The 19,586-nt window shown below is 38.4% G+C and overlaps 1 protein-coding gene across 5 annotated transcripts in view; it reads right to left on the bottom strand.

Moving 5' to 3' along the window:
• Positions 1-5,325: 5,325 nt before the first annotated feature.
• The window catches only part of LOC121388272 (centrosomal protein of 89 kDa-like), a 57,423-nt gene continuing 43,162 nt past the window's right edge, over positions 5,326-19,586 (bottom strand). For all 5 annotated transcript variants that reach the window (XM_041519546.1, XM_041519549.1, XM_041519547.1 and 2 more), the window contains 8 exons: positions 16,747-16,810; positions 15,746-15,849; positions 14,241-14,340; positions 12,530-12,571; positions 10,972-11,061; positions 10,172-10,218; positions 7,161-7,283; positions 5,326-6,866 (listed from right to left, as the gene is read on the bottom strand). In XM_041519546.1, coding sequence (XP_041375480.1) covers positions 6,683-6,866; positions 7,161-7,283; positions 10,172-10,218; positions 10,972-11,061; positions 12,530-12,571; positions 14,241-14,340; positions 15,746-15,849; positions 16,747-16,810 — 754 coding nt within the window. In that variant the 3' untranslated portion in view covers positions 5,326-6,682. The remainder of the gene's footprint in view (positions 6,867-7,160; positions 7,284-10,171; positions 10,219-10,971; positions 11,062-12,529; positions 12,572-14,240; positions 14,341-15,745; positions 15,850-16,746; positions 16,811-19,586) is intronic.

The raw sequence follows: 19,586 nt of genomic DNA, 5'->3' as shown, positions 1-19,586 counted from the left end.
AACTTCATGTTATTTTTCATGAAAATGATATGGATATCTGGAAAGGGACGTTTTGACCCAAATTTTGAAGGTATAATAAAGGTCAACATTCATACAATGTACGTCTATCAACTGATCTCAGTGTTGCTGTCATGTACAAAATGTATGTTCTTTTACATGCATTATCATTACTCAACCAAACCTGTATGTGAAAAGTTGAGTATTGTGACATGCAGCGTACACACCAAGATACATATTGTATGACAACATGCCCATATTGATATTTATCCTATAACTTATACATAACATCCATGTCATAAACCCATGTGATAATTTAGTTTATTATATAACATGCAGTGAAATATCTGAAAATATTAGTGAAATAAATGTGTTATCAGTCACTCGGTGACAATAACACATTTTAGAGTCACTCTAAAATGTGTTATCGTCACTGTATAAAGTATTATCTTCATTGTAAGAAAGCCAGAACTATTTTGCTGCTGGCATTTTAAACATAAAGGTAAATTGTCAAAAGTTGTATAATAAATAGAAAATTTCATATTTTTTGTCAGATATGATTTATATCTTATGTCGTGAAGTTTGCAATCATATCACATTAATTGTGCAAGTGCGACTCATGAAATATGATTGCAAACTTCACTCGATCAGATATATACTGCTCAAAAGAATTTAAGGGTCAGACGATATTTTCAACATTATTTTCTGAATGTCAATTATATTAGCTAGACCATAATGTCACGCATGGTATTGTTCCATTTTGACGAAAGTGGGTCTAAGCAACCCATAAATGAATTAAAATCCACTGTCATTGACACTGTCGACTAGTTCTAATGGCGAAAATGTGCTTACATTTGCACGTAAATTAGGGCGAAAGCGAAAGGTCTGCTAAGTGCCCATAACTTGCTTTTTCACAAAGCGCTTCATTTGCACACTTTGCATGTGTATTCCATGTTCCCAATGCTGAATTTCCATATAATTGGAGCTTGCGTTCGTGTACGGTGCACACTCCAAATTCGACAATGGTACGACATCAACTGACTATTGAAGATCGAGGAAGGGCTATTGCTTGGCTTCAGGATGGCAATACGCAAAGAAATGTTGCTCTGAGACTTGGTGTCAGAGTGTCGTTGGCCGACTGTGGCAACGGTACCAAGCAACGAATTCTGTTCGAAATCTTCCACGTTCGGGAAGACCCCGAAGCACTACAAATAGAGAGGGGCTCTACGTCAACGCACAACCACTGCACGCCGATTACGTGACAATCTGCGGACTGCGACTGGAACTCGAGTGTCTGATCAAACCATACGCAATCGTCTGAGAGCCAATAATGTACGCTGCCGTCGCCAGGCTGTTCGACCACCACGTCACAGAACGGCCAGATGTCACTGGTGCACACTCCATTTGCGGTGGCAACGTGTTCAGTGGGGTCGAGTGATGTTCACTGATGAGTCTAGGTTTAGTCTCCAGTTCAACGACGGTCGGGTTCGTGTCGACAGACGTCCTGGGGAGCGCTTCGCTGACGTTAACGTTAGACAACGTCACTGGTTCGGTGGTGGCAGCGTCATGGTGTGGGGCGGCATCTCTATCCACCACAGGACCCCCCTCTATGTGGTGGATGGCAATCTGAATGGAATCCGCCATCTGAATGAGATTATCCGGCCGTTGGTTCTCCCAGGCCTTCAGCAGATTGGCGGCGGGGCAGTTCTGCAGGATGACAATGCCAGACCCCACCGCGCCAGGGTGGTAACGGACTTTCTCAGACAACAAGGTATCGCCAGGATGGATTGGCCAGCATATTCGCCTGACTTGGCCCCAATAGAGCACGCCTGGGACGAATTAGGCAGGAGAGTTCGGGATAACCATGCCCCTCCGGCCAACCTTCATGATCTGGGTCAACTTCTTATGGCAGAGTGGCAGGCCATTCCCCAAGAGTTCTTCAGACGTCTGATCAACAGCATGAGGCAACGATGTGTCGAGTGTATTCGCGCCAGGGGTGGATTCACACACTATTAAACGAATGTTCTAATGTGTAAAATCCATGTTTGACAACCTTCAACTTTGACAGCATGTCATGTGACTTTCTTGTATACAGTGACGTTTATTAGGTTTTTTTTGTAAATATGGAACAATAAATTAAATTTTTGGTGTAGTTTACATCATCAATCTAATACACTCTGAAACTTATTTGGTTATAAATTTTTGACCCTTAAATTCTTTTGAGTAGTATAAATCATATTTGACAAAAAACATAAAATATCCTCTATGTATTAACCTGGTTATTAATGGTATGCAAACTTGTAAGGTTTCTAGGTAATGTGTTGTTGTGGATAGGTCATTTGCTTACAAGCCAACAAGACCTACATGTATATACATGAGCGTAACATTTTCAAAGATTTAGTTAAAATGCGTAACGTCAAACTAATTTGTGCTAATCGTGAGATGTCATATTACCAATGGCAGCGACTTTAGTACTGTAATTTACGAAAATTTTTATAAAATGTAATTTTAGAAGTGTTATAGGATGAATAGAATTCGCTACTCATGTTTTATAATATGTAAAATATCAACGTCTAGTTAATTGATATTTGTTTCGGCAGAGCCTTGACAATACCGATTAACATAGACTCGATTGGTATTTTCCATTTTAAAAAACACTTGTGATGAATCCTCTATGTAACCAGTTCTATTAAAGTAGCACACCCTAGTTTTTAAACACAACCCTGTATTTTTCACTGTCAGAGCTGTTTGATAATTGAAACCGGACATTAATTATATTTTAATATTTATTATTTATTATCCATTTCCATACATCCGAATTGTTTCTGGTCATCTGTGTTTTTAACACCATGAAATACATCTGTTATAATTCTAGAAATGCACATACATGTATGTCTGAGAAATAACGGTTATGGAGTCAAGGTTATTTTCTTGTTACAATTTCACGGACTCGTTTTACACTATTGTAACTTTATCCAGATGTGTTACAGGTTTTATTATTGACCAAACATTTGTGTCCACAGGGCTTGAACTTAAGAATTTGTCACCCACAGCAGTTTTGTAAAGAATTGTCACGGGTGAAACAGCCCACCAACGGCAGTTTTCAGCCTGCCTATGGCAGTTGTTTTAAAAAGTGATATTTGCAGCAAATAAACATGACTGAAAGGTTATTTTGCTGTATGTAGACCTATTTGTAATGTGAAAATGTTAAATATGTTCACCAGATTTATACATTTTGCCATTGAGGAGATTTACTGATGACAACAAAAGTGTGCCGTCGGTGATGCTCTCTACCTACAGCTATTTATATCTCAATGAAGAAAGAAATGTTTTATTTGATGACACACTCAACACATTTTATTTACGGTTATATGGTTAAGGACCACACAGATATTGAGAGAGGAAACCCGCTGTTGCCACTTCATGGGCTACTCTTCGATTAGCAGCAAGGGATCTTTTATATGCACCATCCCACAAACAGGGTAGTACATACCACAGCCTTTGATATACCAATCGTGGTGCACTGGCTGGAACGGGAAATAGCCCAATGTGCCTACTGTCAGGGATCAATCCCAGACCAACCACGCATCGAGCAAGCACTTTACCACTGGGCTACGTCTCGCCCCATATATCTCAACGACTGCAATTGGTGTCGGTGCAGTCGTTAAGTTCAATCCTGTGTCCATTTTCATGGGTTCAAAGCAACATCTGCAACTCTAAGGTTAAGTAGGAACTTGTATCTACAACTTACTGAGTTGTGTAGATCTTGGATATTTGTATCCGTAATATTTCTTAATGCCACATCCTTGTACATGCATGTCACGATGTAGCAGTGAAAACAAACAAATTGATGAATAACCAGCTTAAGAAGTGGGTTTCATTTATATAACACTACTAGAATACATTGATCAATTAATTATTGGATGTGAAACATTTGGCAATTATGACATACTGGGATGATTGATAAGGTAAGTTTGTGGCCTTGGGTAGAAGGACATGTGGTATACAGTTTTGACGGATATTGTGTGCAGCTTAACTTGCTGATTGATAAGATAAGTTTGTGGCCTTGGGTAGAAGGACATGTGGTATACAGTTTTGACGGATATTGTGTGCAGCTTAACTTGCTGATTGATTACACATAAAGTTTGAAGTTATTATCTTTTCTTGTTTTTCCATTACATAGAGAATAATACATGAGTGGCCGTTAGATACCATTTATCTCACGAGTTGTTTTAAAATCGTATAGCATCATAAAGAAGTGGGCTGTTGGGATCGAACATCCACACTTCGGGAGGATGCCCCTTCATACAGCATGGTAAAGAAGTGGGCTGCTGGATTTAAACATCCACACTTGGGGAGGATGCCCCTTGGTACAGCATGGTAAAGAAGTGGGCTTTTGGGATCGAACATCCACACTTGGGGAGGATCCCCCTTTGTACAGCATGGTAAAGAAGTGGGCTTTTGAGTTCAAACATCCACACTTGGGAAGGATGCCTCTTGGTATAGCATGATAAAGAATTGGGCTGCTTAGTTCAAACGTGGCAGCGAGAGCCTGGAAGATGACCTCCATCTGGGAAGACCAGTCACCATCACCACATGGGAGACATCATAGCAGATCAACAAATAACAGAGCATTACATTGCTACTGAGCTAGGTATCTCCCAGGAACAAGTGCATGCAGTCATCTGCAACAAACTCCAAATGTCCACGGTGTGGGTGGAAGCTGACAAGGGGGGTGCTCTTCCATTAGGACAATGCTCCAGTCCACAAGTCCACAGCAGCCATGACTGCCATACAGGATTGTGGATTCGAACTGATTGAACACCCACCCTATTCTCCTGATTTGGCACCCTCTGACTACTACCTCTTCCAGATGATGAAGAAGCTTGGTGGTCGCCATTTTCCCTTAGATGATGACATCATGGATGCAATGGCAGACTTCCCAGAGGTCCAACACAACGCTTTCTACAGGGAAGGAATCCATATGCTCCATGACTGCTGGACTACGTGTGTTAATGTACAAGGGGATTATGTTGAAAAATAAATGTGTTTCCTTTTCTAAAACTGACACCCCTTATAGTCTTCAAAGGAAACCTGCTACATTTTTACCGTTGGCAGTAAGGGATCTTATATATGCACTTTACCAAACAGAGCAACACATACCACAGCCTTTGAAATACAAGTTGTAGAGCACTGGTTGGAAAAGGAAGATACCACATATATTTAAAGAAATGGGTTTTTATTGAGGAAACAAGCAAACACCAAGAGTCAAATGCTATCTTGTTATTACATATCATATGTACACAAATAAATAAATAAAGACTTGTATATAATATCAGTTTTAATGGCTGGACAGTTTACATATAAGTTCACATGTATAAACAAAATAAAAACAGCTGGACGGTGTACATGTATATAGGGAAGGCGTACAAGGATGTATCGTATACATATTATAAATGTGAATCCCTGAAATATGGAATAAAAAAAATAACTGATCAAATCTCAAGGGAACGGGTTATCACAAACATCACTTGGCCATCTATGTTTTCCCCATCGGCAGCCAGGGATATGTTATATGCACTTCCCCCGGCAGGACAGCACATACCAAGGATTAGTCCATCTTCTTTAACTGTACACTATTAAAAAAACAAGACAGCCATGGAACTTCTACGTTGCATCATTTCACTTCACAATATCGATAACTAAACATTTTATAAATATTTATATCTCAAAAACCTTTTGCATAAAATTAGTGAACAATGATGGATGAAAAGATTTTTTTTTTATTATTTTTTTTTTTTTTTATATTGTTTTTTGGCATTCTAAGTATTAAATTAAAAAAAAGTCACCTCAAATGTAAGTTACCGGGGTAAGGTAGTTTAAATGTTTTCTTAATTGGTGTAAATGGATTGAATGGCAAGACTTGACAAAAATATAACTGCTTATTCAAGCAATGCACCCAATTCAATAAATAGCCAAATTTAGACAGGTCACGAGGAATGAACGGTTTTAGTATAATTAATTCACTTTTAAATGACACTCCAAATAAAATATCATGTCCAAGCTGGAATGGAAGAAAGAAAATATCACAATTTATTTCCTCACTTTAAAATGCTCTCCGACAGCTCTGGATGTCTGATTTTTCTGAAAAGTAGCACTTGGTTACATTTAAAGACACCTACACCTCACATTTCATCGCAGTTCATTCACCCATTCTTCAACTGATGTTGAGAATATACTCATTATTCAGTAGCAATGGATTTTCAACTAATCTATTATTTTTTAAATTCTTGGGAACTTGGAATAACCATGATTCTGGACCACAGGTCTTCGGTATTGTCAAGATGTTGAAAACATCTCACTCTCGACCAATCGCAGACTGTGATAATGTTTCACTCTTGACCAATCAGGCTGATAATGTCTCGCTCTCAACCAATCGCAGATTGCGATAATCATCATGTTGGATTTCAAACGTTTGACATTTACATTGTCAGGACTTCTGGGACAATATATTATGCTACTTTATGCATCAACATCAGTCCAAGCATTCTTTAAAAAGTTTAAAACGTAAACAATTTCAAATCTTTTAGGGTTTTTTGCTAAAACATTCAATCTTGCCCCACTGGTCTGTCAAGTGGTGATACTTAAGCAGAGTTCCACTGTGAATCACAACTCGTAGAAAGCCCTAGCTTTCATCGTCTTCTGACAGGTTGAGAAGTCCGTGTTTTTCCGACAAATCATTATCTAGGATTTTGCTGAACGCAGAATGCTCTCGTAGTTTCCGCAGACATTTTCTCAGTGTGTCTTTGATCTGCACGTTCTCAGAGCTAGCTGCCTGCCACATGCATTCGAGATCGGTCTCAATCTCCCTGCAAAGAAAACAATATAGATTTATTACCCCATCAGGTACTCGCATCCGGGGAAATAAAAAAAAATCATTTCTCACTGACAAATTATCATTCATTGGTGTAACATACAATATTATGACATGATTTGATGCTTTTAAACCAGTGACCTTGTTGGTACTACATATGATGTCATCATTATTCAGCAAGCACACAAATAGATTATTATTTATTTAACGATGCACTCAACACATTTTATTGACGGTTATATGGCGTTACACAAAAATAGAAGTCACATGCTGGAAGTTTTTGTTCTACCTCTTCTCTGTCTGTAACGACTGCAGTGAGAGTTCCTTTTCCTGGAGAAGTAACCGCAGGTACTTGATCTCTCGCTCGTACTCTTGACACCGGCTGTTGAACGACTCGTCCTGGTACTTCATCCTGAAAACAAATCCAACAGAAACAGCTCATATCCAATGTGAAGTTTGTTTGATTTAACGACGGCACTTAAAGCACATTGATTAATATTAATCATTGATTATAGGATCATTTCGTAATTCTGTCACATAAGTCTTTAGTTAATGTTTGTTTAACGACACCATTAGAACACACCGATGAATTAATCATTGGCTACATTAGATAATTCTGACACAAAGTCTTCAGAGAAAACCCAATATATTTCTTTATTAGCAGCAAGAGATCTTTTATAGGCATTTCCCCACTAGCTTGTAACAAGACATTTAGCAATAATAAACTTTAAGGAAAGAAATGTTTTTTATTTAATGACAAACTCAGCATATTTTATTTACAGTTATATGGCATCAGGTTAAGGACCACACAGATATTGAGAGCGGAAACCCGCTGTCGCCACTTCAAGGGCTACACTTTGATTGGCAGCAAGTTATCTTTTATATGCACCATCCCATAGACAGGACAGTACAAACCATGGCCTTTGTTACACCAGTTGTGAAGCACTGGCTGGAAGGAGAAATAGCACTATGGGCCCATCGACGGGAATCAATCCTAGATCATTAGGCGAACGCTGTACCACTGATCTACATCCCACCCTAATAAACTTTAAATGACTATCACATGTTTCAGAGAATTAAAGTTTGCATAAACCATTTATAGCTTGTGTACGCCAAATATAAATTACTGGTAAGAGATTTAATTTTGTGTGGCAGATGATGTTTTAATATTGTGTAAATATGTAATTTGTTATTTTAATATTTCGCAGGTATTTGTCAGATATTGTTGTCTGCCAAATAGTATTTATTCTATTAGTTTTCTCAGTCGGGTACCCTTTATCTGATTGGCTAATAGCACTGCATGCTTTTCACGTGCACACACTACATGAACAGCAGACATGTTTGACGGGTTTTGACAGGCGACAGATCAGAATACATTATAGGTACAAATTAATTTCTTTCTTTTAGTTAAACATTATTAATAATATATATAAATATATTGCTCACATACTAGCGAATTAATGCAGATAAATGATTACATTGTTTTGATAATAATATAACTAATTGTGCAAGTTCTAGGAGTTCTACGACTAAGTATAACAAACTACTAAATGTTTTAAATTATTTCTAAAAAGGAATCATATAAATATATTATATCAATAACACTTAATTCTTCAGCGTAAAGATATGTTTGTATTTTAAACATCAACTTATTTTAATATTTCCACTATCATAATTGTACGAAGATATGCGTGTATGCTGTGCCAATGTTTTATTTTGTTGCAGGTTCGTAAGCAGCTGTAGTTTATGATGCTTAATAGTTTATAATTTATTCCCCAGGTTTTCACACACTGTCTTGTTGACCACCGGCATTGTTTACGCTCGTGTACCACATACAGGGTATGACATAGTTAGTAATCAAGCAGTTATTTCAATTAATTATTAATCTTAAACCTCATTATAACATAATTGTAATATTTAATATAGTAAAGTATTTTTTTATTCTGACAACATTCCACAGTAATTTATTTTAAGTCAATTAGGTTAATGTATTCACTAAATCTCAACCATTTGTTATTCTTGTAATTACCTCCCCTTGGAATTGATTATCCCGATATCTATCATATACATGTAGGTGTGGACCAAAAGGTTATTCAGGTTTAGTTTAATCAAACAGATTATTTGGAATATATTATATTTTAGTAGATGTTACTTATAATCGTGACATTAATGGGATACGAATTGAAATGTTAATATATATATTTTTTAATATTGATGACCTGTGATGGACATATTTTTATGATGTTGTGATTGACATGTATGATCGAACTATTTTTATGACGATGATTTTTATGACGCATACATGTAATTATTTATAATTAACGCCTGTTATATATTGTATATTTTATTCTCGCAGGGCGTTGTTTGCAATGTCATAATGAACTGTTTATGAAGTAAATCATTTCCAAACGTCGTGACGTGTTGTTTTCGTCCTTTGAACCCTGTTAAATCCTAAATTTAATGTATGAAAAAAGAAATGGGCTATGCAAAGCTAGGACTCTGAGCATCAGGCAGTTGATGCTACTGTTGTCACAATTTTCACAGGTCAGTCTCACGTCTGTGAGCATCAGACAGTTGATGCTACTGTTGTCACAATTTTCACAGGTACGTCTCACGTTTGTGAGCTTTAGGCAGTTGGTGCTACTGTTGTCACAATTTTCACAGGTACGTATCACGTCTGTGAGCATCAGGCAGTTGATGCTACTGTTATCACAATTTTCACAGGTACGTCTCACGTCTGTGAGCATCAGGCAGTCGATGCTATCGTTATCACAATTTTCATAGGTACGTCTCACGTCTGTGAGCATCAGGCAGTTGATGCTACTGTTGTCACAATTTTCACAGGTACGTATCACGTCTGTGAGCATCAGGCAGTTGATGCTACTGTTATCACAATTTTCATAGGTACGTCTCACGTCTGTGAGCATCAGGCAGTTGATGCTACTGCTATCACAATTTTCACAGGTACGTATCACGTCTGTGAGCATCAGGCAGTTGATGCTACTGTTATCACAATTTTCACAGGTACGTATCACGTCAATGTTTTGATGGGTTTTTTGTTTCCTTTCCTGTTATTGTTTTTACAGCAGCATCAAATATATTCTTTGCATATTAATTAATAAAGTCAGATTCCAAATTTAACATCCATAAGTTATTTTAATTTTGGGGAGGAATCCTTCATTTTATCATCCAAATAAATGAAATTATCACCTCCCACTCCACCTCCACACAAAAATTGTACAATTTGTACCTTGAAAATAAAAAACAAATGTGTGCACTCCATTTTTGTATTTCACTTACCTCTCTGTAACAGTGTTAAACTTTGCAGCAGCTTTCATTTTGTATAACTGGAAATAATAAATAAGTGAAGATGTATTTGTATATCAGTAACATTGCAATATATCTGTACAGTCCACATTAATAATTAATACTTTCTTTTCACTGGGAAGAATGTCACCTGTAAATAATTAAAATATGCAGTTTTGTAACATGTATTCGAACAATAGTCATTGCAAAGTTAGGTTCCTGCAGATGCAAAAATGCTTTAATTCAAGAAATAAAAATAGCTAAACAACTTGGCTGACAAGTACCATTTTAACACAGATTACGACAAACTAAAAAATTACTACAAGTACCATTTTTAACGTTTTAATCCTGATTGCGACAAATTAAAAACTTACTAGACAAGTATTACTTTAATGTTTAACACAGACTAAGACAAATAAAAACCTACAACACAAGTACCATTGTAATGTTTAACACAGATTAAGACAAATAAAAACCTACAACACAAGTACCATTGTAATGTTTAACACAGATTAAGACAATTAAAAACCTACAACACAAGTACCACTGTAATGTTTAACACAGATTAAGACAATTAAAAACCTACAACACAAGTACCACTGTAATGTTTAACACAGATTAAGACAATTAAAAACCTACAACACAAGTACCACTGTAATGTTTAACACAGATTAAGACAATTAAAAACCTACAACACAAGTACCACTGTAATGTTTAACACAGATTAAGACAATTAAAAACCTACAACACAAGTACCATTGTAATGTTTAACACAGATTAAGACAATTAAAAACCTTAAGTTTCTCTTCCAGTCGGCCAATGGCTACCGAGCTAGCAAAAGCTGTGTTCATTGCCTTCTTACTCTCTTGCTGTTGTTCTTTTGCCTTTAATATAAACAAATATATAATTAGTGAGACCAGTGTAAAAAAGTTATAGGTTGCATTGTATCAAATAGCATCTCATGGGGTCAAAGTTAGAAAGAAAGAAAGAAAGAAATGTTTTATTTAACAATGCACTCAACACATTTTATTTACAGTTATATGGCGTCAAACATAATATTATGGTTAAGGACCACACACATATTGAGAGAGGAAACCCACTGTCGCCACTTCATGGGCTACTCTTTTCGATTGGCAGCAAGGGATGTTTTATATGCACCATCCCACAGACAGTGCAGTACATACTACAGCCTTTGATATGCCAGTCGTGGTGCACTGCAAGCGAGTGCTGTGCCATTGGGCTATGTCTCAAAGCTGAAAGTTAGAAATGGGCCCAACTAAAATGTTGTCTCATCTGGCAAGTAAATTTCTGTCATTTAATATGAACTATTATCAGTGTATATCACTTATTATTGCGTTTGAAACAATATTAGGACGACACATTTTTGTATGGAGCTAGGGTAGTTAAAGATGTTCTTATATCATTCCCCATGCTTTCCGATTTACTTTATGGATGACGGATGATAGTAATTATATCCATGGTATATGTGTTGATTAAAATGGTGTGGCACAGATAGCCACAAGAGACAAGCACCTGTCACAGTTGGAGAGACAAGGACTGGGATGTGGAGGTGGACAGTGAAAGAAGTTGAAAGAACAGGAGTTGCCAGATCGGGAAGAAATGAGATGGAATTCAAAGGAGAGAAAGGAAAGGGAGCACTGGGATAAAAAAAGGAAAAAAAAGAAAGAAAAAAGCTGCATGCATGAATTGGTTGTAGGCACCCGAAAGCAGGGTCTTTAGTCGTATAGGTTACTACTGTCATCTATGGGATTTGAATTGGTTGTAGACACCCGAAAGCAGGGTCTTTAGTCGTATAGGTTACTACTGTCATCTATGGGATTTGAATTGGTTGTAGACACCCGAAAGCAGGGTCTTTAGTCGTATAGGTTACTACTGTCATCTATGGGATTTGAATTGGTTGTAGGCACCCGAAAGCAGGGTCACACTGCAGATAAAAATCTAATGAACTGCCAAATAAAATATCTAATTTCTTCACAAATATCCAATGAGATGAAAATGTACATAAAATAATATCACAAATCTTCCAAAAATCCAAACATGTTGGCAACTACACTTTTTCATTATGTCAACAAAACTTATTATAAAAGTAAATATGCAGTGCTTATATGTCAGTTTAGACCCCTCCTACATTATTTTCTGCTCCGTGTTACTACATATTTGCGCAGCATTATAAATTTAATATTGGGGACATGTTACCCACACCTGTTAATTCCCATTGTGACACATTATGGAGTGACAGACCAATATAAAAGGCGGTGGAGGAAAAAAACAAAGAGGTGATATTGGGAGGTGGGGGAGTAGCACTGGGGGGAGTGATTCACCAATTTTTACCATTTTCACATAGGTGTCTCGCTCAGCAGCAGTCATCTCGGCCTGTAAGAGAGAGAAAGAAAAAAGACGACAATTATTTAAACTAGAACAGCATTTTATTATTACAGAACGTCTATGACAAAACACTAAACATAAACACTCGGGATTTCACTTAAGAATATGGATCGTGTAACCCGGTGCTAATGTTTAAATCAGAACAAATATTAAAATGCAGTCTTAAGCCAGAATTCATACTGTGGTTTTTCATTTTACTGCATGCACAAAACCAGTTTACTTTACATTTTTGTGAAATCTGAAAACATATTGAATAAATACAACGGACATTTACTGCTATTTTATGACTACTGTTTCTTCCACAAGTAGATATTTAATCTATTCCTTGAGTATACACAGAGGTCCACGTCTACATTGCTGTAAACTATGCTTAAACTGAGAAATCCTATCACATTTTAAACTGTACCCTAAAAAGGGAGAACAATGCAGCCCAGTATCAGAGCCTTCACCTGAGGCACAATGTTATGTCAAATATCAGTTACCCTCAACAGGCTTGGACGTTTTCCCCCTTCACAACCACTACCCCACGACCAGTTCCTCAAAGGTAATGGTATGTATTGTCCTGTCTATTGAAAAAAAATGTCTTGCTGCTGCTTTTTTTTGTGGTAGCAAATGTGTTAATGTAACCATGTGTCAGAAACAAACTAACAACAGATTAAAAATGTGCCGAGACCTGATTAAACAAATATTTTCCATGTACCCTGAACACCAACAACAGTGATGTCATTAGTAGTGTGCAGCCAGGGCTTTTTGCCGTCCATTTAAATAATCAGGTACAGGACTACAAAGAATAAATATTTTCTAATCTAGTCTAATCTAATCTAATCTGCCCAGTGCCAAAGAATTCACTAGGTGCGTGGTCTTTCTAGGATCAATCCCAATTGGCAAGTCCAGTGGGCTATTTCTCGTTCCAGCCAGTGCTCCACAACTGGCACAACAAAGGCTGTGGTATGCACTGGTCTGTCGGTGGGATGCTGCATATAAAAGATTTCCTTGCTGCCAATCGGAAAGAGGTGTGTGCTACAACAGCTTGCTCTGAATGTGCATGCTAAAACCTATGACCTGACCTAATCGGAAAGAGTAGCCCATTGCGTGGCTGGTGTGGGTTTTCTCTCTCATTATTTTTATGGTCCGTAATCATACACCTGATGCCATATGACTGTAATTAACATATGTTGAGTGAAAAAAGAAAGAATTGTTATATTTAACAACACACTCAACACATTTTATTTACGATTATATGGCGTCAGACATAATATTATGGTTAAGGACCACACAGATTCATGGGCTACTCTTTTCGATTAGCAGCAAGGGATCTTTTATATGCACCATCCCATAGACAGGGTAGTACACACCATGATCTTTGATATACCAGTTGTGGTGCACTGGCTGGAACGAGAAACGGCCTAATGGGCCCACCGACGGGGATCGATCCCACACCTACCGCGCATCGACCGAGCGCTGTACCACTGGCTACTTCCCGCCCCTATGTTGAGTGAGTCATCACATAAAACATTCTGTCTTCCCTTCAGTATCAACATAATTATGACTCATGGCATTCACGGTAGACATTAATTATTACAGGCAATAATTTCATCACCACCTGTTATCTGTATTCTCAGTGAACACAGAACACTAACAAGCAGACAGCACGTACCACTTTAATAATGTTCGCCAGCTGGTCCTGAGTCGAGAGCTCTTTGAATTCCGACTGCTCCATAGCTTTCTGGAACACAAGCAGTTTGTACTGGGTTCGCCTGTACACAGAAAATAGCAGCATAAAGTTAGTAAAGTAAAGTTTGTTTTATTTAACGACGCCACTAGAGCACATTGATTTTTTATCTTATCATCGGCTATTGGACGTCAAACATATGGTCATTCTGACACTGTTTTTTTTTAGACAAAACCTGCTGTCGCCACATAGGCTACCCTTTTTACGACAGGCAGCAAGGGATCTTTTATTTGCACTTCCCACAGGCAGGATAGCACAAACCATGGCCTTTGTTGAACCAGTTATGGATCACTGGTCGGTGCAAGTGGTTTACACCTACCCATTGAGCCTTGCGGAGCACTCACTCAGGGTTTGGAGTCGGTATCTGGATTAAAAATCCCATGCCTCGACTGGGATCCGAACCCAGTACCTACCAGCCTGTAGACCGATGGCCTAACTACTACACCACCGAGGCCGGTACATAAAGTCAGATTCAAAGTAACAAACAGCTATTAGTCCAAACACATATACCAAGTGTTAATCATACAGATCTGTGAATATGTCATTGGACAAAACAAGCTGAGAAAACTGTTGACGATGAACCTGTAGAATAATATGTGGTAGCATTTCTTTTCACTTTATTCTCCTACTTACATGTATATCAAGGTTCAAGCATACTGTTCCGGACACACATCTCAGCTATCGAAGCTGTCAGTCCTGGACAGGAGGTTAGTAAAACAAGAAGTTAGTGTAGTGAACTGACACCAACCTATTGACTCTTAAAACTCACTCTGTGTGGGAGCCGGTACAAGGATGTGAACCCACTACCTACCAGTCTTAAGTGTGATTGCTTAACCACTGGGACTACCGGTAGTATGTTGTAGTAGTAACAGACTAGCACTTATACTGTATTTTAAAAGACAACCTTGTGTAATGATCTAACTTCCACACATAGATTCAGGGTTTGCAATGATGTAAATCATGCATTCTGACTCGTAATTTGCCTCCCAATAACTTGCACTTTTTTAAACTTGTATGTTGGTATGTCACAACCAACTCACAGTATTTTTAACTTTCTAGTAGTAAATATTTCCAATATTTCAAACATATATTATGTAATTTTATTCACATTCAAAATACGATTTGTTTTTCTGCCTTCAGCCTCATGACTGAAACTTTACTTCAGAAATATTTATTTTAACTTGTGATCTTCCTTCATTATTTTCAAACTCAGAATTGTTTACTCTTGATTACATCTTTTCATGTGGATCGACTGAGAAACAGATATAACTTTTAATGACAGTAAACTATATTTAAATTAATACACGACAGCCTCGTGTAGCAACTGAACATTGTTAAGTATTGATGGGTAGGTTACACTGTTTACCAGTAGATGTTCAAAGCTGGTTGACTGGGAGACAGGTGTGGACCAACACAGTATTTCAGCTCACCTGACAGCCTTGTGTAGTAAGTCTATTTCTACATGCAGTCTCTTGTTTCCCACCTCCGCATCAGTCAGCTTCACACACAGAGACCTTCTCTCGTCTTCAGCAGCCTGCAGGTATATAATACTTCTAGGATATTAAACGAGTTTTCATTTCGTATCATGTTTATGTCCCGAGTGAAATATTTTTCAATTGTCACGAACTTTAGCGAGTGACAATGACAATTATTTCACGAGGAACATAAACACAATTCGAAATGGTAGAGTTTAATATCCTATTTATTACTCATAATCAATGTTAATTTATATCACTCAACTCGTTTGGCCGACGTTCCTGTAACTTACAGTGTAAGGTTGTAGTACACCAGTCGATGACGTCATCATGTGACGTCAAGAGTGTTACGTCCCACTTGGCATTTTAGTGGGACGTATCACTTTGATATGTACCAAGATATTTTTAACCATATGGGTAATAAAACAGTTTAGACAACTCTAGAGTGTAGCTGGAGCTGCATTTGCAAACAGCTGAGAATCATTCTCGTTACACCACCAGGTGAAGTAGCATGACGGTTTTACAATGGGAACAAGTTCTCAATGAAAACGTTCTTGCTCAATCAAAACTTTCAGTAGTTTGTTCCCTGCACGAGAATGGTTTCGAATAATCGATTAAATGTTTGATTTTTTTTTTTTTCAAGCAACACATACCTGTACCACATTTAATAAGGAATGTCTGATGATGTCTCCAAGTAAAATATGGCTACTCAGCTGACAAGAGAAATATTTATTACTTTCTTCAAAGTGGATTTTAAAAAAGCTTAAAAAATAAATTTGTTTTACATAAATGTTCTTTAAAATAAAGAAATTGGGGTTTTTAAAGATAGTTTGAAGACACTTTTTGCATATAAAAATCTAATGTCCTGTTCTGTTAAATAAATATTTAAAATGATAACATTAAATACATATGTAAATGTAATGTAAAAACAAAACCCACCAATCCAGTGCTTATACCTTTAGTTTGGCTTCATAAATCTCTCTTTCCTTGAGAAGTATTTCTTTTTCTTCTGCAACAGTCCTAAGAATTAAAGAAGCAATTACATCACACTTAACTACAGATGTCAAATATTGATCAAGCTGTGATATGGAAGTGTTTAAGCTAACCCAAACTACCAGACCTGAGTCCTTGTTACCGAAGTGATCTTTGTGCTTAAGTGAATAACGAAGTAAAGGCACTAAAGGGGAACTTACGGGCCCAGTGGTAAAGTGAATAACGAAGTAAAGGCACTAAAGGAGAACTTCCGGGCCCAGTGGTAAAGTGAATAACGAAGTAAAGGCACTAAAGGGGAACTTCCGGGCCCAGTGGTAAAGTGAATAACGAAGTAAAGGCACTAAAGGGGAACTTTCGGGCCCAGTGGTAAAGTGAATAACGAAGTAAAGGCACTAAAGGGGAACTTCCGGGCCCAGTGGTAAAGTGAATAACGAAGTAAAGGCACTAAAGGGGAACTTACAGGCCCAGTGGTAAAGTGAATAACGAAGTAAAGGCACTAAAGGGGAACTTACGGGCCCAGTGGTAAAGTGAATAACGAAGTAAAGGCACTAAAGGGGAACTTACGGGCCCAGTGGTAAAGTGAATAACGAAGTAAAGGCACTAAAGGGGAACTTACGGGCCCAGTGGTAAAGTGAATAACGAAGTAAAGGCACTAAAGGGGAACTTACAGGCCCAGTGGTAAAGTGAATAACAAAGTAAAGGCACTAAAGGGGAACTTACAGGCCCAGTGGTAAAGTGAATAACAAAGTAAAGGCACTAAAGGGGAACTTACAGGCCCAGTGGTAAAGTGCATAACGAAGTAAAGGCACTAAAGGGGAACTTACAGGCCCAGTGGTAAAGTGCATAACGAAGTAAAGGCACTAAAGGGGAACTTACGGGCCCAGTGGTAAAGTGAATAACGAAGTAAAGGCACTAAAGGGGAACTTACGGGCCCAGTGGTAAAGTGAATAACGAAGTAAAGGCACTAAAGGGGAACTTACAGGCCCAGTGGTAAAGTGAATAACGAAGTAAAGGCACTAAAGGGGAACTTCCGGGCCCAGTGGTAAAGTGAATAACGAAGTAAAGGCACTAAAGGGGAACTTCCGGGCCCAGTGGTAAAGTGAATAACAAAGTAAAGGCACTAAAGGGGAACTTACGGGCCCAGTGGTAAAGTGAATAACAAAGTAAAGGCACTAAAGGGGAACTTACAGGCCCAGTGGTAAAGTGAATAACGAAGTAAAGGCACTAAAGGGGAACTTACAGGCCCAGTGGTAAAGTGAATAACGAAGTAAAGGCACTAAAGGGGAACTTACAGGCCCAGTGGTAAAGTGAATAACGAAGTAAAGGCACTAAAGGGGAACTTACAGGCCCAGTGGTAAAGTGAATAACGAAGTAAAGGCACTAAAGGGGAACTTCCGGGCCCAGTGGTAAAGTGAATAACAAAGTAAAGGCACTAAAGGGGAACTTCCGGGCCCAGTGGTAAAGTGAATAACGAAGTAAAGGCACTAAAGGGGAACTTACAGGCCCAGTGGTAAAGTGAATAACAAAGTAAAGGCACTAAAGGGGAACTTACAGGCCCAGTGGTAAAGTGAATAACGAAGTAAAGGCACTAAAGGGGAACTTACAGGCCCAGTGGTAAAGTGAATAACGAAGTAAAGGCACTAAAGGGGAACTTACAGGCCCAGTGGTAAAGTGAATAACGAAGTAAAGGCACTAAAGGGGAACTTACGGGCCCAGTGGTAAAGTGAATAACAAAGTAAAGGCACTAAAGGGGAACTTACAGGCCCAGTGGTAAAGTGAATAACGAAGTAAAGGCACTAAAGGGGAACTTACAGGCCCAGTGGTAAAGTGAATAACGAAGTAAAGGCACTAAAGGGGAACTTACAGGCCCAGTGGTAAAGTGAATAACAAAGTAAAGGCACTAAAGGGGAACTTACGGGCCCAGTGGTAAAGTGAATAACAAAGTAAAGGCACTAAAGGGGAACTTACGGGCCCAGTGGTAAAGCAATGCGTAGTTGGTCCAGGTTGAATCCCCGTCGGTGGGATCATTGGGCTATTTCTCATCTTAGCCAGTGCACCACGACTGGTATATAAAAGGCTGTGGTATGTGCTATCATGTCTGTGGGATGGCACATATAAAAGATCCCTTGCTACCACTGGAAAAAAGTAGCATGTTTCTTCTCTATGTCAGAAATACCAAATGTTTAACATCCAATAGCTGATGATTAATAAATCAATTTGCTCTAGTGGTGTCTTTAAACCAAACAAACTAACTTCTTCTTTTTTTAAATCCCCTGCTTTTTCAACACATATTTCCTATTTTCTCTTGACTAAAGACTGACAGGTCTGTTTACCGTTTGACATCGGCCACCACGTTAATGTGCTCCTGTACTCACCGTTTGACATCGGCCACTGTGTTAATGTGCTCCTGTACTCACCGTTTGACATCGGCCACCGCGTTAATGTGCTCCTGTACTCACCGTTTGACATCGGCCACCGCGTTTATGTGCTCCTGTACTCACCGTTTGACATCGGCCACCGTGTTAATGTGCTCCTGTACTCATCGTTTAACATCGGCCACTGCATTAATGTGGTCCTGTACTCACCGTCTGACATCGGCCACTGTGTTAATGTGCTCCTGTACTCATCGTTTAACATCGGCCACTGCATTAATGTGGTCCTGTACTCACCGTCTGACATCGGCCACTGTGTTAATGTGCTCCTGTACTCACCGTCTGACATCGGCCACTGTGTTAATGTGCTCCTGTACTCATCGTTTAACATTGGCCACTGCGTTAATGTGGTCCTGTACTCACCGTTTGAC

This window comes from Gigantopelta aegis, chromosome 14, assembly GCF_016097555.1.
Source record: "Gigantopelta aegis isolate Gae_Host chromosome 14, Gae_host_genome, whole genome shotgun sequence".
NCBI lineage: Eukaryota > Metazoa > Mollusca > Gastropoda > Neomphalida > Peltospiridae > Gigantopelta > Gigantopelta aegis.
This window is presented reverse-complemented; position numbering and strand designations above follow the sequence as displayed.